This window comes from Cyanistes caeruleus, chromosome 2, assembly GCF_971803275.1.
Source record: "Cyanistes caeruleus chromosome 2, bCyaCae1.hap1.1, whole genome shotgun sequence".
NCBI classification, from domain to species: domain Eukaryota; kingdom Metazoa; phylum Chordata; class Aves; order Passeriformes; family Paridae; genus Cyanistes; species Cyanistes caeruleus.
In genome coordinates, this window is record NC_141702.1 from 74,969,608 (window position 1) to 74,994,039 (window position 24,432).

Sequence of the window (24,432 nt, forward strand, 5' to 3'; positions counted from 1 at the left end):
TGTTTTTTTGGTTTTTTTTTCCTTCTCTCATCCATTGAATTTCTGCATTCCCAAAGTACATTTGCCTAGCCCTCTCCACATTAAATGGAATTTGGGTGCTTGTTTATTCTAACTCTATTCTGCAATAGGATCAGACACTTTGAGGCCTGCAAAAGGGCCAAGTTCTGTTGCAGAACAAGGAATATGTTGCTCTGGAGAAAGAGCTCTGTAGTTGGGAATAAGTGTTGCATAGAAACTTACTCATGGCTATTCATATGACATTTTAAGAAGTTACAGAGCAAGCAAAACAAATTCTGGATTATGCTGGCACTTGTTGACCCTCTGCTGTATTAATGAAGGCTTTTTGTTGCAGCACAGGGGCTTTATCTTTCATGCAAAAGCATAGAATGCCTGTGGCACAGCTGCTATATGATCATCAAAGCATGGAAATAATCTTCATTTCAGGTTTTTTTGGGCTTTTTTACTTTAGATATTAAATTGTGTACTTGAATATTAGTTTCCCCATGTGTCTTAATTGTTTAGAATGAATACTTAAAATTTATCTCTACAGTATTTCATTATCTCCTTTAATGTTTATGTTCCTAGCCTCCTTCTTTAATTCTATATCACAAAACTATTCTTAATCACCTGTCATGGGTTGTTGTCTTCTATTGCGCTGCAATATTACAAAGACTAAGAACCATATAAATATTTTTACATAAATCCTGTAAAAACAGCCTTATTTTATATTCATAAATTTTATTATGAATATTTATAACACAATTTCCCTTCTTAATTGTTAGTCCATTTTCATAGCTTTAAAATATATACAGCTAGTAGAAATATGATGCTGGTATGATAGTACTAAACTAGTTTTTAGTCTAGTTGAATTATTTTATGTAACAACATTGAAATTTAGATTTTTACAGTAAGTATACCAAAATACTTGTAGACACTGAATCTTAAATAGAAGGAAATCGGCAATGGGAAGAATGAATTAAGGGAAAAGTTTATGAGCAATGTTTAAATTGCAAATTCAGAAACTCTACTTACTCCATATGATAGTGTATATACATACATACATACACATACATAGACACACATATATATATATGTATACATATATGTATATACACACACACACACACACACACACACACATACATATATATATATATATATACTCCTTTTCCACTGAGTGTGTTTAATTTTTTTGAGGAGTTGCTTTATTGAAGTAAGTTTTACACCAAATATGCACCAGTCTGTATTGGCAACCACATTGGGTAGTGCTTGTACCAGAGGTTCCTGATGACTTACTCAGTGTTTAAATACATGGTTTCATAAAGACTCTTGTGGCTTTTCAACCAAACGTAATTGTGGTCATCCGATCTAAAATGCCTAGAACCTAATAAAAAAAACCCCTCTTTCACTCTACTGTAATAAAATGAAAACCATTTCACAGCATGATGGAGTAAATTTATGTTGATGATTGATTTAAGAATGACTTAATTGTGAATTTGGACAAACTGTGTTCCTCTGGCCGGTTGTGGGTGCGCAGAAGGTCGGCACCAGCCGCGTGCCACGTAACGACGGCTGGCATTTCGCAGCTGCCGACTCTTCAGTGGCATGGCAATGGTTCTCCCTGCTTACCAAACCTTTGCAAGCACATGTGGCAGAGGTGAGGATAAAGGGCACCTAGCTATTATATAATTATTATGCATGCTGAACTGCTGCTTGATTAGAGGGAAAGCAGTCATTCTGCCATGGCTATTATGCCAATGGGCTCGTTTTGATGATGTGTTCTCTTAACGTATTAGCTTTAACCTTTGAAGATTTGATTTAAATCCTGACTGTGCATCACAGGCGAAAAGATGTGTATTCATTTCCAAGTTCCGAGAAGGAATTTTTCCAGATGATAAAGGCTTTGTGCATGTGTGCTTGATTAGCTGCTCTTACTTTAAGGTATGTGGCTACACACATTTTTGCAGGCTGGGGTTAGCACGTCTGAATAGTGTAGACTCTTGTTCACCATTTTCCTGCTTTATGGCTACTTATGGCTACAGATTGTAAGCATAAAAGCTCCACTTGCATCAAACTGTACTATTGTTCTCTCCCTTTGAATAATAAGCATACAGGAGTAAATGTGGGACACAACAGAGGGCAGGCAGTGGAAGCTTGCCAGCTGCCATATGGTGCTAATATTGGTGGTGGCATGCTGTATTGTAAACTCAAGACTTGCAGCAGTTTATGCATTTATGCAGTGTGACCTTACATCGCTGTCAAAATGTATAACTGTCACATCATTTTACAGAAAGAATTATGAAGTGTCAGGTTTGTTATACATTGAGAATATTTGGGCAGCCTAGGACTCAAATGTTCTAATATGTCCATGTGGAGCAATAGATTAATAGATTAAGAAGAGGTCATGGCAAAGATTGTATATTCTCAGGAGCCATTTTAAAGTCAAGATTAAGATCTGCTGAATTTAAAGAAATTGGGAATTTATATCCAGCAAGCACTTTGGGTTTTTCAGTTTGTGGAGCTTTTTGGTTTCTTTGAGATGAAGCATCAAAATGTATCCTAAATACATATCTTTACATGCTCTGTATTCATGATATAGTGTGTTGTATGCATGAAAAGAAGAGGGGGAATAAAAGTTATATCATGAAATATATTGTGTAAGTGATGTGCTTAATCCATATGTAAGTGTCACATGTAGAGGTTTCCCACATCTACAGAGAAGACCTAGAAAAATACTGAGCAGTTACATATGTTCACATAAACATTGGCATGGTAGTGGGCTAGACTGTGATACTCTGAACATTTATGATATTTTCCATAGTAGTTTATATTAGTCTGATCTATATTAAACTTGTCTCTGAAGTATGAATGAGCAGAAGAGTAAGCCTTAGTCTTTCAAGCAACATTAATTTGTCTAAATATCACCAACTTAATTTTTAGTTTAAGCAATGTAATTTACTGCATCATGGAGTTCAGTAAGTAATTGACCATATTACTTTCTTCAGTTACCACATTACCAGTTTTGGGCAGGGTAATGAATCTTTACTTAGTGCCAAGTATTGCTTTCTGTGAAATTATTGTTCGTGATGCTGTCATGCTACACATAGACATTTAGTGCTGTTTTTATCAGCCCTTCAGAACTTGGGAAATGGATAAACAAATGCAGCTGGGTCCCTGAAGGGAGGCTGCATCTTCTTTCCTGTGAGATTTTAACCATGTCATGCTGTTCCATCATACCAGCAATCAGCACCCCATGGCTCCCATCTAAATATCCTAACTGATTTGTAATCTGCCAACAGATTTGATTTGTGTCTGCCATCATCAGCTGGAACAACTGCCTATGAAGCCACACTGTCTGGCATGATTTTGACTTGTGGTTTTTGTCCATCACTTGGTTGGTGTTAATCACTTCATTATTTGAAAGGCTGAGCTTCCTGAGCTACCACCATCTGAAAGCTCTGGTGCTTGGCACAGTTCTGCCATTTGACACATGAATCTGATGTGGAAGAGGTGGCACATGAATCTAAGGCAGTTGGTTGCTTCCTTTCCTGGTGGACTAGAAGCTTAAAAGGAAGGAATTGAAGTCTACTTACTTGATAACTGTAATTTCTCTCATTTTCTTTAGACATTGTCCATGATCCTGTCTCAGTTTAGGCAAATATTAACTGTTCAGTGATGTTTTCAATGTGCTTTAAACACATGTCTAATGAACAGAGAGTGGAGTGCTGTGCCTCTTGTTTAACAGTGACCTTGCTCTTCAGGCAGCTGGATTAGGACAGCTCTGCTTGGCTTAGTATTGAAATCTTAACATATTATTTTTAAAGAATATGTATGTTTAAAACCTGCAAAATGCATCTCAGTTATTCTAAAATGTTCTTCTCATCTTTGCTTCCCTAGTACCAGGATACGAATATGCAAGGCGTAGTGTACGAATTAAACAGCTACATAGAGCAGCGCCTGGATACAGGAGGAGATAACCAACTGCTTCTGTATGAACTGAGCAGCATCATAAAAATAGGTAAGAAGGAGACTCAGATGTCTCTGAGCTGTTACTCAGCATCAGTGCACAGTACATTTCTTACGTGGTTTAATTAATAAATTAATAAATTAATAAATTAATAAATTAATAAATTAATAAATTAATAAAGACAGGTATTGAGGGATAACAGCATTCCCATTGGATGTTCTCTCAGTCTGAACTTAGTTCACCTTCTGTCCCTCAGTGAATCCCTAGCTGCACTTAAGTAAATTTCATCTTTGGACAGAGTTGTGTATCCAGTTGGGATATTAGAGTCTCATGCTAAATGAACCAAAGAATCGACTATGATGGTGTTGCAGTTTCAATACTGAAAAAAAATAAATCTATCAGTAATATCACTGCATTCTTAAACTTCTTTTGAAACAATTGAAATGTATCTGGAAGAAGGTCTATCTTTTGTGTGATCTCAGTTTAAACTCAGTTGTTTAACTATTTTTTCTATCTGATGTAAGTTCCTTTTGTGTAAGCAAATGCTACATATGATCAAAAGTTAAAAAAGTAAAAACAAACAAATCACTTGCAATAACAACGTAAGTGTATTTTGGCTTCTTTTTAGCCAGCGTGGACTTACTCAGTCTTCAGTAGGAAGTGTCATGGTAGATTTCAGTCAGCTCTTTAGAAAGGTTTTACTGTCCCAGCTACTTCATCATTTTGTAATGATGAATAATAGTTCTGGTTTATATATATCTGATGTTTTAAAGGAACCTGTTCTCTGCTGATTTTGCTGATTTGGATATTGATGTCCAACTCACAGCAAATCAAATTTGTTAATACACAGCAAGTGAGACTTGACAATACAGATTATGTTTTACAATTTTATTTATTTTTTACATTTTTGTAAAGAAGATGGGAGGGGTTTTTGTATATTATTTCCTTTACAGTACTCACTTGCCTTGTAGGTCAATATACTTAGGTATTACAGATGAAAGATTTAAAATCTGAACACAAATTACTGTGCCCTCAACTTGTAATTATCAGTCCTGCTCAGCTAACAGTGAGCAAGTAACTACACATTGGAACTTTTTTCCTTTTGTCAAAGAAATTAGGAAAGCCATTTGATTTGATTGAGCACAAGTAAAATTTTTCCCTTTAAATGTACTAAAAGGATTCTTGAGTTCATTCATGAAACAATAGGTACCAGATATGCCTTTTTACTGGCTAGAATGTTTATTAACTTTGGAGAGACTGACACATAATCCAAGTCTGTTGTGTAAAGCAGGGTGAAAAACCTTTTCTGCTATATACTGTTCTGATTTTGAGGGTAAGTTATGATGGTTGGTTTGCTCTAAACTTTTGAGAGTTTAAGGAACTTGACTTTACCCTGTTTCATACCACAATCTGAATCTGGCAGAAATCTAAAAAGTATAAACTTTCTGGTGAGTGCCAGTATTTTTAATATGTGCAGAAAATAGAAACAGTTTGTTTGGAAACACATTTTTATAGCAGTATTTGTAACTCCTCATTTTCCCATGATTTTCTCTCTTAAGGCAAAGACAAATATAACTTAACATTTACAACTGGCATTTATTTTACTCATAGAAATTGTAATGGTATCTGACGGATTATACTGTAAATATACTTTTTTATGTGACTCCTATTGTATGAATTAATTTGCATTTACAGACACTAGGCCTTGGAGTATAGATGTATAAAGAAGTTGCTTCTAATTATCTTTTAGAATGCAGTAAATGCCAATGAAGAGAGCAAGAACTCTGTGGTACCTCTAACTTTGTAGACTCTTGGATATTTTAGGGGACACAGCAAAAGACCTTAACCTTTAGAAGTGTAGACATTTGTTCTAAGTGGAACTGAATCTGTGGCTTCACCTCAAAGATGTTGCATAAGTTTGATTTGTCCCTGTGAGTACAATTATTTCTTTTGTTATTGCCTTGGCAGCTACAAAAGCTGATGGATTTGCACTGTATTTCCTGGGAGAATGCAATAATGTAAGTACACTGGATTAAAACGCTGCTTTTCTATACTTTCACAAGTATGTTTTCTAATATAGTAATGGTGGTAATGAAAAAAATATTCTCTGCATTTAGACCCTAGGTCTTTTTGTTTGTTTTTTTAACATTTGGCAGTTGTGCTATTGTTTCTCTGACTCTGGAAGCTTAAGTTGTGATTTAGCCCTGTTATTAATTGTCTTTAAGGAACAGAAGACTTAACATGGATTTACTCTCTGCATAGCCTTTACTTTGCATCTAGTTATCGCCCTGATTTTTTTTTAATGTTAATTGTCAGCTGCAACTTGATAGTGAGGTAATGTAAATTTCAGATGGGGATTCTAGTTGGCATAAAATAAATAATACGTTTAAAATTTATTATTTCAATTAGTTTCTGATGTAATAAATCAAATAACAGTGAGTCCAATATTTGTTGTTTTGTTATTTGAATGCTAGGATACTTTACATCTTTTTCTATACAGTTTAATTTGTACAGTTAGGATGATACACGACTTCGTAGTTATTTTGAATGGGTATCAAGAAGGAAATGCAGTTTAGTACTTCAGTCAGTTCCTGCAAACTAAAAAATCACAATTTGACAGAAATGTTATGTTTTTCATTGGTTCAAGAAACAAGTAGTAAGTAGACAGGAAAAATATTTTTTCTCATTGTTTCTTTCCTTATTTTACATAGCCAGTTTTAATAGTTTATTCTTGTATAGTCCATTAGCCAATTTCCTTTGCTCTTTGTGCAATATTTGAATTCAGAAAAAAATGGTAAAAATTACATTTTTGAAGTAGTGGAAACAGAATTGAAGAAGTACAAACCTGCAAGTAACTTGATGTGGAAGAAGGCCCATACAGAAATTTCCTATATGAAATGGAAATGAAGATTTACATTTTTTGTGATATGATTGTTTCATATACTAAAGATAACCCACTTTATTGTTAAAAAATTCTGTTTTCTCTTTATGACTTCTGTTAAGCATAAGAATAGCATATATTTTTAAATAATTCTTTCACCAAAAGATATAATTTAAGAAACATGTTGTTTTTCCTTTATGAATGCAATCTTTGGTTCTCATTAGTAGGTGACAGCATTCATTGTCTTGGGTAGGGGGTGATGCAGACAGTCACTGAAAAGCTCCCTCCTGCTGCCAGAGGCAGGAACCCGCAGGAAGTTCAGCCTCCATCCCAAATGCACAGTGCTGGCCAGCTTTGGTGGCAGTGACTGCCTGCTAGCTATTAACTTAATGCCTTGAGACAAAGAGAATTCTTACTATGGTGAGCTTTTTCCTATTAGATTAGTGTGGCATAATATGGGATTACTCACAGCCTTCTGATACCCTGAGGGCCTGGGTACTATATGACCTTCTGTGCTTTTTTTTTTTTAATAACATATTAGGGAGATGAATCTATTTGCTTCCCATTATTCCAGTGCAACTCTTTCCTGAAAAAAGATCCAACCACTAAAAACACACATTGACTTTATTAACCACTGCTATGTAACTGCATCACCCAAAATGGAATGTTCTTCATGTAGTTATTATAGGGACAGATCCCAAGTCCTTTGAAGTTAGTGTGAGATTTTCCATTCACTTCAGTGGGCTTTGGGCCAAACTCATGTTTGTAGTCTTGTAACTAAATGGTCATGCATTAGCCTACTTTTTATAAGAAATTGTCATTGGAAATTAATTTGGATAATTTCTTATTATTATAGCTTAATTCAAGAGCTCTTGTCTCTTGAATATTTAATTTAAAGGATGCATCCAAGTGAGATTAGCCATTGCCCAGCAAACCCTGGCAATGTGTTTTTATTTATTTTTATTAAATGTCTTTTTAAAATGGGAACAAAAAGATTCTGCATCTCATGCAATAAGCAAAAGCAGGAATGAGCTAATTCTTTAAGCTGAAATTAAAAAAAAAGCCCCAAAAACCTAAAACCCTTGGGCTGGACAAAGTATTTGCTGAATATCTAAGTTCATGTGTTCAAGAATAGTGTCTGCTTTTTGGTGGCTTAATATTTTGGTGCTATATTTGTGATTTGAATTTTGCAAATTTGGCAAAATGCTTCCCCTCCCTCCCCGCACCTGTCATCCTCTCAACCTTCTCCCCTCCACAATTTAACATTGGGCTTTTTGTTCATTATCTTGGAAAATATCTGCTTGTTATCCAGCCAGTGTGTGTGGGGGTGGGAAGTGTACATATTTTTGTGAATTAAGTTTTGGGAAGGGAGTGTGTAAGAATGGAGGAATCTTATTAATGAGTAGATAACTACTTTCAAATGGTTTTCTAATATTTACTGATGTGTGTTCTGACTATTTTCTGTAAAGAAGCTTATGACCAAACCTGAAGCACAAGCACTAATTCCATTTCAGTCCTGGTTTAAATGTGCATAGGTACACTTTTGCTTGTTTAAATTGATCCTGATTTGAGTATTTTGGCTTGCGTTAATCTCATCAAAGGAACATTTTTGCAGTACGAGATATCCTTAACTACCTTTAGCCTGGATTAAATAGCGAGTTTCTAATTAGGATATGAGATAATTTCCTTTTAAAAAAAAATGCTTAAATTTTGTGAAATGAAAACCATTAAATGATTACTACATACTTTGTGCTATTATTTATTAATACTGAGGAAATTGCCATATCATTACAAATTTCTTTTTTCATGGATTACTAAGAGTGCATAGTAAATCATTCCTTGGTGCCATATTTAATATAGGCAGAATTTTCTTTACATGAAGATTATATCAGAACTGAAAGAAAATTCTTCTAATTTAAGGAAAAACTCAAGATTGGCCAGTCCCTTTCTTTTTGCAAAACACAGATGATACACTGACCTTTAAAGGAGGAGAATGCTTTAGAAAAAAATTCCTTTGGAGTTTAATGGCACAAAAATAAGTTTGTAAAAATATCTGTCCATATAAAAAGGTTTTTTACAGCCTTATTTTCTTTCTCTGTTGAAGTTTACATACTATATTAGAGCTGGAAAACAGCATAAGGACTAAGCAACTTCTGGCTGACGGTTCAGGTTGAATGACTTCAGGATATTTACTTGAGTGAATTTGCTTGAAATAGAAGATGCCACATCAATTGCAGATTCCAGTGCATTTCTTTATGCAAGTATTACTCAGAATTGGTGCCAGAATGGTGCCAGTGTGGACAGTTCAGTTATTTTAGCATCCTTCTGGGTGTTCAAATTGCTTGTAAGCACTACCACTCAGTGCAGTCCTTACTGACAGTGTTCTGATGGTGATTCTGCTTTTCAAATGATTGCTCTCTAGCAGGCAAGCACTTCTTGCATATCCAGCTCTTTCCTTCCCCATGGAGTTGCCCAGTGTATCAGAATCTGGTTCTGCCTCTGATATGAATTTGGTAGAATGAATTGCAAAGTACTCGCATTTAAAACAGTAGAGCTTCCTCATCAGGGTCATGATCTGAACAGACCTGTTCCCATACTGCCTCTGGTATTCCTCTTCATATCTAAGGAATTATCCTTGTCCATGGGTTAGCGTAGTTATACAAATCAAAATATTTTTTCTTAGGGTACCTAGCATCCATTTTACAAATACTATCTATATACGGGAGAGCAGAAACAGTTCCAGATCAAACAGGAATGTTTCACAACTCTCCAGCAAAGGTCTTGACTTTCTTTCAATTTTCTTTTTTATTACTTATGGGGATGAATATACAGTTCATAATTCTCCTGTTATGACCTTAATTAAGTATCATCTTCAAACATGACTTAAAGGATTTACTGAAAGCCTCATATTGGATACTGTATGTATGAATCAATTGCCTAAGTGTCATGCTAGCTGGGCATGGATTTAAGCCCATAAGCTGACGTCTTCACAAGGCAGTATTTTTAAAATACTTATCAGAGTTTCAGAGTTCCTAATGTATTACTATATTAATCAATTCTTCAGACACTTCTTGTTTATAGTTCTCACTTGTATGAGTAATTTGCCTCATGATTACACCGTGATTCCTACGTAAAGATGTATGACTTCGATTTAAGAGGCATACACTTGGAGCAGCTTTTACTTGGTCTTGTGTTACTTAGTTCCTAAAACTGCAAATTGTGTTGACAAACAGATTATCCTCGCTTCAGACAGAAGTTTCCAATAGCTTTATTGTAAGAAATAATTATGTGAGGCCACAAATATGTGCACATACTCTGTGCTTCAGGGTGTATTTTATTAAGCCATTCTTGAATGTCTGGTCATGCAAAAGTTGTTGCAGCTTGATGTGTATGCAGTGCCACCTAGTGAGTTATGGCGTGGGTGACTTGAATTATTAACCCAGGAAAAAACATGTACAGCTTGCTAACTGTCTCCTGTTTTTGAATGCATAGACATCTCTGAAATTTGAGCCTTTTAAACATGTTTCCAGGTGAAATCCTTCTAGTTACAAGTCAGCTCAGGAAGCTTTGGTCTTTATCCTTGAATCTATTCTAAGACCATGTGGGGTTTTTTAATGTGTAAAGTGGAAGAGTTCTGTTGCTTTATTATTTGCCCGTGAATAGTGATACTCAAAGGAGAGTTGAAACCTCTTGTTTAGTTACAGTGTTTGAGGGTGACTTTGAGTCAATTAATTATCAAACTGAAAGAAATAAATACATGTCAAAATGTATTTAGGGAGATTTTAGTCTTGTTTAATTTAATATTCAGCTTAATGGACTTATGGAATGTGTTCACAATGAATATAGTATCACAGAATATCCTGAGTTGGGAGGGACCCATGAGGATCATCAAAATTCAGTTCCAGGCCTGCACAGGACACCCCAAGAAATACCCTGTGCCTGAGAGCATTGCCCAAACACTTCTTGAACTCTGTCAGGCTGGTGCTGTGACCTCTTCCCTGGGAAGCCTGCTCCAGTGCCCAACCACCCTCTGGGTGAAGAACCTTTTCCTGATATCCAAACAAAACTCACCCTGACACAACTTCAGGCCATTCCCTTGGGTCCTGTCAGAGGGCACTACAGAGAAGAGATCAGTGCCTGCTCCTCCTCTCCCCTCATGAGGAAGCTGTCATTGCAGTGAGGTCCTCAGTCTCCTCTGGGCTGAACAGACCAAGTGACCTTGCCCCTTCCTCCTGTGGCTGCTCCTCAAGGCCCTTCACCATCCTTGTGGCCTTCCTTTGGATCCCCACTTACAGATTTAGATCTCCTTTATATTGTGGCACCCAAAACTGCCCCCAGCACTGTTGCGTTCCAGGGCTGCAGGATCATTTCCAGGGAGGCTACAGTTACCAGGAACAGGCATGGAACACCAATGAGGTGGGATTCTGTTCCAAAAACCATTTAGTCAACACAGGAACAAACACAGAGACAGAGAGCCCCAACAGAGGCAGGGTGATGGGTTTAGAGAGACAGAACCAGGGTGGAGTTCAGGGTCAGGGACCACTAGGAACAGAGCAAGGGAGAAACTCCAGGGGCTCAAACCCAATTGGAACACCCTGGGCTGCTGCCCCACCAGGGGTCTGGGATGGGGCAACTCTTCCCAGGCTCACAGGACCCATCCCCTGAGGCAGAGGAATGGAATCCACTCTTCCCTGGATTTAAAGCCATGCCTTTCACTTTAACAGTGCTTATCTGAAACTAAATCTTTGTCTCCCTGGGTGGGGGGCACCTCACAGAGCACTGGAGCTGAGGCCTCCCCAGCTCAGAGCAGAGCAGGACAATCCCCTCCCTTGCCCAGCTGTGATGCTGTGCCTGATGCCCTCCAGGACAGGGTTGTCCCCCCTGGCTGCCAGGGCACTGCTGGCTCATGTTCAACTTGCCAGTGACCAGGACCCCCAGGTCCCTTTCTGTGGCACTGCTCTCCAGCCTCCCATGCCCCAGTCTGTGCACACATCCATATTAACTATAGGTAGAATGCATAAATTTCTAGAAAATCAGACAGAGTCCAGTTGTTCCTGTATCACTATCAGAATGGAAGGTTGTTTTTCGTAAGTCTGCAAAGATTTAGCCAGGTACCTGGTTTTGCTTAGTATATGCACTAATGCATGGGTGAAGAAGGAATATAGGATTGCAGATATGTTTGTAGGAACAGATTAGATTTCAAAATGGGCTTTGGGAAATGATCAGAAGAAACCAGACAATTCAGTTAGGAAAAGTGCTTGGTTTTCCACATATTGCCTCTCTCTGTGCAGGGCAGTTGATGATGCTGAGAAAGATTCTAGTGTTTTCAGTGAATTTGAAGTTAAAAATAATTCTGTATTAATTACTTTGTCAAAAATTACACTTATGTATGTAGCACAAGCAGAACTCTAGCCCTAGTATATTTTTCCTATTTCTCTTTCCAGTGCTAAATCCCAAGATGGAATAATGGCTCATTTAAACACTTCACTTTAAGAAAAAAATAGAATTGGAAGATCTGACAGTGAGTTTAGGACAGAACAGAGAGAATGGTCAGGAAACCAAGAGTGGTTTTGCTTAGTCTAAAGAAAAGAAAGTTGAGGGGTAAAGATATACCTGGATAAGGCAGAGAGGAAGGGAATACCTTCCAATAGCTCCAATAGCTATGGTGTGTAGGGCAAGAAGCAGTGTGCTTGACTTGGCATTGGAAAAACTTCCTCAGTTGTGGTTCTAATGAAGCACTACAGTCTGTTGCTTTTGCATGCTCAGGGATGCTCATCCCTGGAGAAGTGTATGGGACGTATTAGGACAAATATCTTCCAGAAAAATGCTTAGCTGACCATGCCTTAAAATGGAAGGGATGATAGAGAGGTATGGCAACTTGGTTTTCTGTGTCAATGAACTGCTATAACACCCGTGGTTTTTTTCTTGTGTAAATCAACTGGAAAGTTTTGAGGAGTTCAGTGCAGTTAAAAATTAATACTGTTCAGAAGAGTGAACACATAATCCCCCTGCCAAAACCAAAAAAACCCAAACCAAACTGCCAGTAGTTCTACAGTAAGTGTAAGTGCATCACCTTCATTTCACAAATATCCAACATTTGTGCATACTATGTGGCTTAAAATTGCAAATCTCCTGTCAAGTACACTGTGATTTATTGCAAAGGAAACAAGTTTTTATAAGAAATGGTAGTAGTTGCTGGTGGTTTTTGCTTCTTTTATCTCTGTGTGCTTCATACAGTCAGACTGCTGCACTTGTGTTTAAATTCAAGATATAGTTGCATAGAGCTCTTTAAGATTTTAGCATGTAGTATTGGGTTACTACTTCAGCTAAGCCAGATAACAAATCCAAGGGATTTGGCTATGAATAATTTCCAAATTAATTATGTTAGTTTGTTTTTCTTGGTCATCTTTGCCTATTATGATGAGTTTTATTCTTGCTAAAAATCCAGACCTTAGGGCATAGCCTTTGTAAATATCTGCAGATAATTTTTTCTTTCAATTGTGTGGTCTTACATATAAGTTGTCCTTTACCAAGAGTAAAATCTATTGCTGTTACTGAACAGAAACATATGTGAGCAGCAGAAGCCATTAAACTCACTTAATATCAGCGTGATCAATTTCCATTTCTCTTTAATTTTTTCTTTCCCCCAAGCATCAAATCACATAGCAATGCTTTAGTATTTTCATTTAATGTCAGTTGAATATTAAACGATTTCCCATGAAGCATTTTTAGGACCAGTTTTATCAGCAGATTGTGATGTGGAACAAAATAGATCAAGATGCAGTCAACCCATACCACCAAAATAGTTTGTTAGTGGAATGCTTTGCTTTGTCACATGTGTACTTTAACCTTCATTTTAGTCATTAAACCTTGATCATATACAGGCTGCTTTTCTGCAAGGGAATTTTAGAAAAATTGGTTTATGATTGTAATTTTCTTAGTTAAAAGTAGTTATGCAAAGAGAAGAAATAACAGTTTGTGAAATGATGATGAGGATGATGATGGTGAATACATGTTTGTAGTTCAAATCCTGTCAAACTTTATGTAGTTGGTTGAATGGTTTCTAGTTTTTGTGAGAAAGGATTTGGTGTTGTACTGGATTCCAACAAACTGCATACCAACAGTGACTAGGAAAATAGCATCAATGATACCTGTGGTTGTCCTCTTCATCAGAAGAGCCAAAGATTGAAATCACTGAAAACTGCAAGTACTTTCTTAGTGCTGTAACAATATCTGTCAAGAGTTGCAGATGCAATTGTGTTATGAGACTTGCTGCTTCTACTCATGTTTTCTTTTATTGGGATTTTAATCTGCTGTCTCTGTCAAGCATTAGATTTTCAGTAGGAAAACCAACAATGGGGCCAAGTTATGCCAGCATGGCAAGATTAACATGAGTAATTCTTCCTGTGCATGCTCTTAGCTGTTAGAAATGAGGAGTAAAGAACTTTTTTTCAGCCCCAGTAAGAGATTCAAGATAAATTTCTTAATAATTTTACCAGACTGAGTGCACAGTATGAAGGAAAGAGCATGAAAAACCATGGTATTATGGCTTATTGAATATACACTGATTTTCTTATGTGTCGTAAATCCAGGTTGGTGAATTGAGGATGTTGTTTATAACCTCAAGAAACAGTTACAGTACATCATTCTGCATCCCTGTAGACAGGAAGGCTTGTTAATACATTCCTATTTAAAAAAGATATTAGAGACTGCACTATGTTGCCTATACCTAGAGTGCCTAAGAAACATGAGTCATAGAATAGAGTAATAGGATCTTTTAATTTGGAAAAAAACTCAGAGATGATTGAGTCCAACTATATAGCCTAACACCACCAAGATGAAACAGTGAATTTTGCAACATTTGTCTGTGTTCACCAGTGTTTAAACATTTGTTAAAGTCGTAATTTATTTTGGACTTTCTGTTTTGCTTCAGTTTGTTTTTTTAAGAACCTCTTGATCTCTGCGTTCATGATAGGTCATTAGTGGATTCCAAACCACACTGTTACATCCATCAAAATTAACGGGAGGGTTTTTTGGCTGTGGATTTTATGAAAGTGAATTAAGTGATTAAACTAGGAGGGGAGGAAAAAATTTGAAGATTTTAGGCCCAACCAGAACAATCTGTCCTGTCACAGATGGAAGGAAAGAAAGCACCTCATGTGCTTTAGGGTTTTAACACGGTACAGGAAGTTCTTGATGTCAAACTTTAGTGCTCCCCTGCCTACGACATTTAGAGAAAGAAGTCCATCACTGTTGCTGTTGGACATGATGTAGAAGTAAGGATTCACAGCACACACCAGAATGAGTTGCTAGGAAAAGGGGCCTTTATTCTCTGAACTTTTCAGCTTTTATAGGGTCTTACGCTACAGATTTAGCATGATTGGTCAAGGGAACACCACCTCTTGTCCCATTGGCGGGACAAGAGAAAAACACACTATCTGCAGTTATACAGAACTGTTTTGATTTCTCAATCAAATCTCAATTCTTTTCATTTTCATAAGATGGTTTAGTAATGTTGTCCTTGAGTGAGAGATCTCCCAAGAAACTTTTCCTTGGGAACAGATCAGCCACTGACAGGCTGTAATTCTCTCAGGCTCAGAGAAAATCGGGTCCACACATATGGAACTTGTCAGAAGAATATTGTTAATGGGGTAGTTGAGACTAATGTAGGAAAGGAAGTTCTGTCTTTGTCTGGAAGGAGGGTAAACAGATCAGAATTATGAATTGCAGAGTCCTGTGGCCTGCCAGGTGCCAGAATGCCTGAACCTGGAAGGTTCCAAAGGAGTCTCTCTCCAAGCCAATGTTTGTCCTTTTGTTAGTTTGTCAGATTCAAACTAAATCTCCTGTTTTGGGTGCCTTCTCTGTCATCAGCTCCAGACATACCTAATGCTCTTTCTACCCTAGTTATCTTTTATTACTTAACTTTTGCCTAGAGAGAGACAGTGACATTCCATTATCAGTAAAGAGCTATTTGTATTTATGCCTTTCTGATACTTAGAGGCTCACCGCAAGTGATAATAGGAGCAAAAGGGTCTGTGAGCAATGCACAAACATCCTGCTGCTTCCTCAGCCTTTTCCTTTTACTGCTTTTACTATCAATATAGTATTTAGGAAATCAGGGGTCCTAATAGTCTCATAGTTTTTTAGTGACTATTTATGGGTTAACTTGTGGATGAAGATCCACTGGTTTCTTATTTTTATTATTAATCATCGTTCATTATCATTACCAAAAATACAATCTCTCTTTTTTGAAGTAAAATATTCAGACCAACTGAGAAAATGCAAAGTTAATTTGAAAGGGCCCAATCTATCCATTTCTTCACTTACTTGTGAAGTTGTATGCACTATATCAGATGTCTGTATGGGCACAGTCCTAGTTACCTTTTGAGCTAGTGAAAGATTATTGGAATGTACATTTGCAAATTAAAAGAATGCTGGAATCATTCATAGAAAAAAGTAGGTGAGCCCCACGTTTTATCATTACTGCAATACATATAATTTCATAAGAATTTTCTTAAGCAAAAGAAAAAAGTAAATGTGAGCTGGATAGGTTACATGAAAAACCTGCTGGTTTTCAACAGTGATAATTTTACATTCCCATAAAGCTGTGTCTGTGGGGTGCCTCAGAGATTATTTCAGTAACATGCCATAGTAGAGCAGAGCACAGTTTGTTTTGTTTGGCTGACCTTGCTATTGATGGCTTCTATTTGAGACATCTCCACATAATTAATTGGCAATAAACATTTAAGCTCATTCAGATTTAAATTCATCAAATATGGAATGTACAAACACTCATAGCAATTTATCAGGTGTATGTATAAAGTCAGCGTGGAATGGTAGAAGCTTATGGATTAATTTCAGTTTATATATGGTTATCAGAAATAGTGCCTTTCTTTTTAATAGTGCTGCATGGTCAGAATAAGATTATCAATTGTTAGGCACAGTCATTTCTACCTCTACAGTTAGGGGGAACAGTGGCAAATTTAGAACCTTTTGGGTGGATAGTTAGCAGAGTTTTTCAATCACTGACCCCTTAGCCACAGGTTTGCAACTTTCCGTAGAAGCAGAATGGAATTGCTTCTGCGAAACAATTATTTTTGGAGAAGCTGGAAGTAAAATAATGTTCTCAAACTTTTTCCAGCATAGGGAAATTTGTTTACAGCAGTACTTCATGGTGTTAACAACAGAGGGGCTTACCAGACAAAGCGATACACAAGGACACAGGAAAGACTGTGCAGGTGAATGCAGCTTTTGCAGGCAATACTTCATGGTGTCAACACAGGTTTTTGGCCATTGAAGATTTAGTGAAGAAAGAGTGTTTTTCTGAAGAAAAATATCTATGTGTGGGAGAAGTGAGTTCTTTGTTTTCTGGTGCAAGTGGCTGTTTGGTTTTCTTCCCTTTTTTCCTTGTTTTGAGAAGCTCTTTCTGAGAGGAGAAAAATTTGTGCATTGTTTTGTGTTTAGTGTTGGGCATGACTCAGAAGATGAATGTGGAAAAGCACATTTTATACACTAATTTAAACAGAACAGTAACTTTGCTAATCGTACCTTGGCAAAAAGAATCAAATATATCTTAAATAGGTAACAGTGGTGTGAAAAAAAGTGTTATTCTTTAGCATCTTCAGCATAATCAACTTTGGTCTCTGATGTCCTATTCATTTTTGGTCTCTGATGTCCTATTGATTTTGAATGATTCCACTACTTGGACTACATCAGTCAGACTCGAAACACTGTGTTGCATCTCTACATTCTACAGTACTCTGCAACAGAAACCACCTTTTCAGTTTTGAACACATTATAGTGTTACTGTTTATATTACAAGAGTACCTTTAAAATAGTAAATCTTAAGCATATAGTGTAGTGGATCAGACTTCGGTAAAGATGTGTGTTTCAGTATTTCTATGCCCTCCATATTTTACTACCTTTTTTATTTATTTATTTTTTTAATATTTTATATCAGGACACTGATTTAAATAAATAAAGATCTGTGGTTTCTTCAGTTTTATTAGAATAATGTGCTTTCTTGGTTTTTTTTTTTTAGATCATGGTGTGCTTTTCTTGGCTATGTTATGTAAAATGTTCTTTTTCATTCTATTTAAGTGCATGTAAAAACATGAACTGAAGCTTAGGAAGGCAAGCAACTGTGAAACTAAGTTTTCATTTAGAAATTGTATGTATCCTTATTGGATTATAAGCAAGTAAGGATAAATGGAGCTTTTTATTCTGGTAGAGTGAGCAAGCTTGTTCTGGCAGATTCAATGTATTGATTAAATGATTTTTCATGTTTGGATGTTGCCTTTTTTTTTAAATGACATTCTTGTAATTCATATGGAAAATAAACATTCTGACTTTTCAAGTGTATCTTACTTCTAGAGGCCACACCTCAAAGAAGCTGTGAGCATAAATGGGTTTGAAGAATAAGGTCCAGGTTTAGGATAAGAATAAACAGAATATTCCATGATTTCACGTTCTTGTACTATAATCAAAATGGAGTAAATAATCTGACTATTCAGTCCATGGAAGAAACATCTTTCCTTCCAAATGCAAAAATCACTTGTCAGTGCTAAAATAATTTGGGGCAGCTCTATTTGATTATTATTTTAAAGACAGTTTTATTTTCATCTGTATCAGATATTAGCAAACGAATTACTGGATGGAAAACTCACTTTCTTGTCTTGCTGAATTTTTTGGGACTGACATTCTGCCTAAGACTTTCTGGTTTTGTCAGAATCTTGAGTGTTTTCCTTTTCAGCTTACTAAATATCCTAACTGTTGGACTACTGATTCTTCTTGGATAGACTTCAATCTTGTTTTGACTATGAATTTCATACTTTTTTATTGACCATTTGTTTTCCCCTCAGCATAAAGTCCCAACTTTCTCCTTCCAAAATGCTGGTAATTCATTACAGCTAAGGTATCTTCATCACTGCAGGAGTATCTTCATATGGTGCATTACATTGCATCTCTTTAGTTTCTGAACATTTCAGTGTAGGCTTTTTTTTTGGAAATGTTTAGTACTAATGTTTTATAACAGACCATGCATCTTTGTAAAGAAAGGATTTATGAAAGGAATTATGAGAGGATGCACCTCATATCATCACTTCATTTTCTACAGCTGATAGGAGATGTTAGATTTTAGCATGCAAATTTTACCTGGAATAATTCATACTAGAAAACAGCTCCTGTCTCATTGCAGCCCTCATGAAAGCAAATCATGAGAGTAAAATTAATCAGCAGCACAACCTGTGGCCATTCTTATGAGGAATGCTAGTAATACATTGTGGTGTGGCATTGCCATCTATCTCTGGTATTATATAATAAGAAATTTAAACATTATCTCTACTTTTTGAGTATTTTCTATTGAAGTTAATGAGAACATCCTAGATAAAAAAATATAATTTTTCATACAAGGTAATAAGTTTTTCATACAAGGTAATGTTTTCTTCTGTGAGTCTTGTATGCTGGGCATTGTGTGTTTAAAGTAAACGCACTCCCACCCTGATGTAAAAAATTACTGACTTCAGTCATCCACTGTTCTCCAAAGGAGTTGTCTGTGAGTTCCTGGGAAACTTTAGAATGGGATTTTTCTAAGATTTCAGAAGAATTAAGTGGTGTTTATTCAAGTTTTTCTCGACATTGTCTGCTTTATTGTACATAAGTTGTGCAGCAACTGTAAAAGTAATTATGCGTTCTAATTACTTTTTTTTATTCTTTCTTTCTCTTTTTTTTCCTTCTAACTAGAGTCTGTGTGTATTTACACCACCAGGAGCTAAAGAAGGACACCCACGACTCATTCCTGCGGGGCCCATTGCACATGGCACTACAGTATCTGCTTATGTAGCCAGATCCAGAAAAACGTTGTTAGTAGAAGATATTCTGGGGGTAAAAAGCTTTCTTTTTTTAATGAGATATTGCAGCCTGTTCTCAGAATGAATTTTTTGATGATGAAATGTTTATTGACATGAACGTTTAATGGTAGAATTGACATCTGTCCTGATACCAGGAAAATAGGTTTGGATGAGTTTGGATTAGCTGATGGAATAATTTCAGAACATTTCATTTATTCCTAGTTTTAAAGGTTTGGGTTTTTTTCACTTTGGTTTTGTGTTATTTTACATTTTTTTTTTATTGTCAGGTAAAGGACATGATGGAACCACAGTCACTTGGAAAGAAAAACTAATCAAAACCCCTGCCATCTTGGTTTTGAAATACTAACCCCAAACAAGAAAACTTTCATATAGTCAATCAAATTTGAAAATTTGATTTAATTTTAATACAGAGCTCACACTGACAAAAATGTCAGTCAGAATTGTGGTTTTTAGGCAGGATTTTTATCTCTGCATACTCTAATGTAAAGCTAGAATACTGATAGTATCAGTAGATCTACATGAAAATACAGTAATGTAACTGATATCAAAATTCAAACCTTTTTCTGTAACAGAAACTGGAAATTCCTAAGGTGATATTCTGGTAATTCTTGGCACTCATGCACGTGTCTTTTTTAATTCTTTAAAACACTTCATCCTCTAGTTGCATCTGTGCAATTTTATGAAATTGGTATTTAAACCGTACTTTGTGTAAGCACCTTATGATTAGTTGGCTATGAGAACACCAAGGAAATTTACATTCTCTTCTCTCTTTTTATGTTTCCTATCTTTTCAAGTTTGGACACTGTGACACCAAAAAAAAAAAAAATAAATAAATAAAAGATTTGACATTGCTATATCTACTTTTAAAATTATTTCTTAAAAATATGTATGACCTTAGTCAGACGGAACTGGGCTATGAACAAATACCAGATGGCTAATGTGAGGACACCTAAACAAAGCCACAAAACCAAAAGGCAGAATCTGCTGTCACTGTTGTAATAGTCAGTGCTTTCTACACACTCTGGACTATTAAGATTTTATCTGTTGGTATGTTTTTTCAGTTAAATTAAGGGTTTAAATTGTTTCTGGTAATTTCCAATTAATATCATGATATCCTTACATACAAGAGTTCTGTGTTTTGATTTTACATTCTTAGTAGAATCATGGGGTTAGTGAGGAGGAGTTTGGAACTTTTTTGTTGGTTTAATATCAGTGATTCATTGACCAAGCAGCAAGATTCATTTCAGTGAGATGGTTTGTCTTCATGTGATTTTAGGAGCTTCTCAACAGCAAAAGGGAAGCGGGTGCAGGTAGACTTGCCAGCCCTTTTTTTGTGGGAGGACAGAACTAAAAAGAGAAAGCAGAAGGCTCGTGTTTCAAAGTGCTTCCCACTCTCTTTTGTCTGTCATTTGTTCAAATTGATTGTCATCTTAGTAATTAAGGTAGAGATTACTTGCTGTTTTCTTTGAGAAGTGAGAGATTTTGATCAGCCTTGAAGAGGTGTCTATCTTGCCTAAGCACAGCCTGCAGGGAACATCTGGTACGAGTCAGGTACTGAAGGAATGATGTGCAACGAAGTGGGTCTTGCACACTTCACATCGTGCTCTGATTGCCATGCTAACTGTAATATCCAGGTGCTTTCTTAGGTCTGCCTAAGAAAGAGGCCCTTTCCTAGACAGGGAAATGAAGTAATAAAGCCCTATAACATTCCCTATGAGGGCTGAAAGTTATGTATTTTAGGATTATGTATTTGGACTGGTAGGATTATTTTAACATTTGCTTCTGTATCTTTTGCACCAGTTTATTCAGGATGCGTAAGCAAAGGAATAAGATGCTTACTCTCGTGCAATTTTTTTGGGAACACATTTTCCTCCTTAGGAGTTGGTTGAGGATTATAACTGTGTAACCTAAAGCCTTAGCCTCAAGTTTCAATTTTTGTTTTCTTGAAATTACTGTTGTCTGCTCTTTAATACTGAGATCTGAGCAGTCCTCTTTGTGATTACAAATTCTTTGGTGTTTTTTGGAGAGAAGGACAGTGGAATGGTAGTGTTGCTTGTCTGGTTTTTATTTAATCTGGACTGGCATTAGCAAAAAAGTGTTGTTTTTTGCTGCCTGTGAGATTAGAGAATCAAGCATTATATAAACAAACCCAAAGCTGGGTGTAATATCACAGCTAATTCTGACCTTACATCAATAAGGTTATCGGTATTATTAATATAAATTAATATTGAAACTTAAAAATTACATTTTTATAGATACTATTGTGTAAAAATTATGCTGAGAGATGAGATGTAATGAATTTTGTAACTTTCCTGCAGATTTCATCAGATAAGAGGGGGAGGAAAGCATCAGTTATGTCTTTCCTGTCAATGTTTCATCAGATTTTACATTTTATCAGAATATGTTTGCATTTTCTAGGATGAGCGATTTCCCAAAGGTACTGGACTGGAGTCGGGGACCCGTATCCAATCTGTTCTGTGTTTGCCAATTGTCACAGCAATTGGTGACCTGATTGGTATCCTGGAGCTTTACCGTCACTGGGGCAAAGAAGCCTTCCACCACAGTCACCAAGAGGTGAGCCCGTGTGCCGCCCTTGCCCACTTCCCCACCATGGGCAGGACTTCAGCCCTGTCCCTGCCAGCACTCCAAACTTCCTTCTCTCGCTCTTCTCATCACTTTATAACTTTTTCATGCTTGATTTTTGTTCTTTTAAAAGAAAGAAAATAGGTGGTGATTTGCATTTTCAGTCAGAGGAGGTAAAATATACAAATACAGGGACATATAATTTTACCATGTGCTCTTTTTCAGATAAACAGATTCAAGGTTTCTTTATTGATTATAAACTCAATACAGAGCTGTTAGAGAAGTTAACACAAAGTAGGTAAATGAAATATAAGTGTAAATCAAACATCAAAAGCCAAAATCACTTTCTATAAAGAAAGACAATGCTCAGTTATCCTGAGTCTCATTCTTAACTTTCTAGTACAGTTTTATTTTACATTATGGTAAGATTTTAAAATTTATTTTAGTTTACTTTTTGGTGTGGCTTCTCAAGGAATGAGCCCTATCACAAAACAGGGTGTTGCAATGTTATAACAACAGTTTATCAAGTCTCTATGCTGGCTCTCACAGGAGGGGAAAAGCAATTTTACTTTAAATCAAACATGAAGCAAAAGAGATTTCTGATATTTGCATTCATATTTCTACTGTCACACACTCTCCAGCACCCAGATGTGTCTGTCTAGGTGGTATTTCCAGTACCAAGTACCCAGGTAGTCCCTCCAGAATTCCTTGCAACAGAAGGACAAGGGATGCTGTGTGCTGAGTCTTTATGGTCTCCTGTTTTCTTTCTAGGTTGACAACAATGTGCTGGTTTTGGGTCAGGCTTTAGCTTCTAAAAGCTGATAGCTGTTGTCTCTCTCTAGCCTGTCCCATCTCTGTGAGTTGTCAGGATCTCTGTCCTTTGTCTCCTGAATTAGATGTCCTTAGAAATTGTGTATAGAACTGCTGGTACCTGGATGACCTGCCAGTCTGGGTGACGCTTGTAAAGCTCTCTTCTGCTTTTCTTAACTCCTGATGCTTCCCTATCCAAATATGCCCATTCATATTCATCTTCCCCTTTCCATGACTGTTCTGCATACATGACTCTGTTCATACAAGTCCTGTGTATGTTCATACATTGTCCATACATGTCCATTTGTCAATCTGAAGCTAGGAGCTGTTAGCCAAATACACCTGGATTTGAAAATGGAGCAGGTGTCACAAAGGCTGTTGCTGTGCTAAAGCTGTTCCAAGTGCATCTTTGTTCTCATGTCAGGGTGAGGATCCCTGTTACGTCCCGTGTCTCTGATGTAAAGATGAATTTCTCTCTATGCAGTCTCCCAGAGAAGGGAGCCTGAACACACAGTTAGGACAAAATGGAATGAGTTCTAGCCAGGTGTGTTGTCTCGACAGTGGTATGAGATCCACCATGGCGCAGTCTAGTGGTACTGAACAGGAATTATTAGTCTGAAAAGGAAAGAAGATATTCAGGCAAGAGATACTAAAACTAGTCATCCCAAAGCAGAACAGCAGCAGTATTTATCAAGTATATATTTTGTTTATCAGTAAGCCAAGTACCCTAGAATTCATCTGATATTTACATGTGTATATTAGTTGGGTAGTCAATGCCACTTCAGCTTATTGTCACACCTTGTATTTTTTCAGTGGTAGACAGAGGTCAGGGTAAGGGAGTAGATTAGTGTGGTGGTGCCACTGTCCTTGCTCAGAGAACAAAGAACAGATATTCATACAAAACCTGGCTTAATTAATTCTGCAGCCTACATACAATGTATTTAATTTTGAAAATTATCCTATTACATTAATCAATCTACAGTTCAGATAGGTGTCAGACATGCATTGTTTTGTGAATATATGAATACTTTATGTTATATGAAATACCTTCTGTAGCTAAAGTTCATGAATGTTCCACTTGGAAAAGACTGACTGCTGAATGAAAGTATTTTATTAGTAAATTAAAAATATTTTAAGGTCGCTTTCTGAGTGTTCTAAAGCATTCTTTTCATTTTCAGGTTTCAGAAAGCCTTTGGATGCTATTAGCAATCTTTCTGAAATGTGTGCAAAGTGTTCTGTTTAAAAATATAAAATTTTAAAAAAATACCTTAGGAGGGTATGCAAAAGCTGACCTCTTGTGCTTCCGTTCCCTGTGTTCCTAT

The 24,432-nt window shown here is 36.5% G+C and overlaps 1 protein-coding gene across 2 annotated transcripts in view; it reads left to right on the top strand.

The window, feature by feature from the left end:
• PDE10A (phosphodiesterase 10A) overlaps nucleotides 1–24,432 on the top strand; it is a 172,335-nt gene that overhangs the window by 110,279 nt on the left and 37,624 nt on the right. For both annotated transcript variants that reach the window (XM_086877961.1, XM_086877962.1), the window contains exons 4-7: nucleotides 3,898–4,018; nucleotides 5,936–5,985; nucleotides 19,590–19,730; nucleotides 22,136–22,291. In XM_086877961.1, the coding sequence (XP_086734087.1) occupies nucleotides 3,898–4,018; nucleotides 5,936–5,985; nucleotides 19,590–19,730; nucleotides 22,136–22,291 (468 nt within the window). The remainder of the gene's footprint in view (nucleotides 1–3,897; nucleotides 4,019–5,935; nucleotides 5,986–19,589; nucleotides 19,731–22,135; nucleotides 22,292–24,432) is intronic.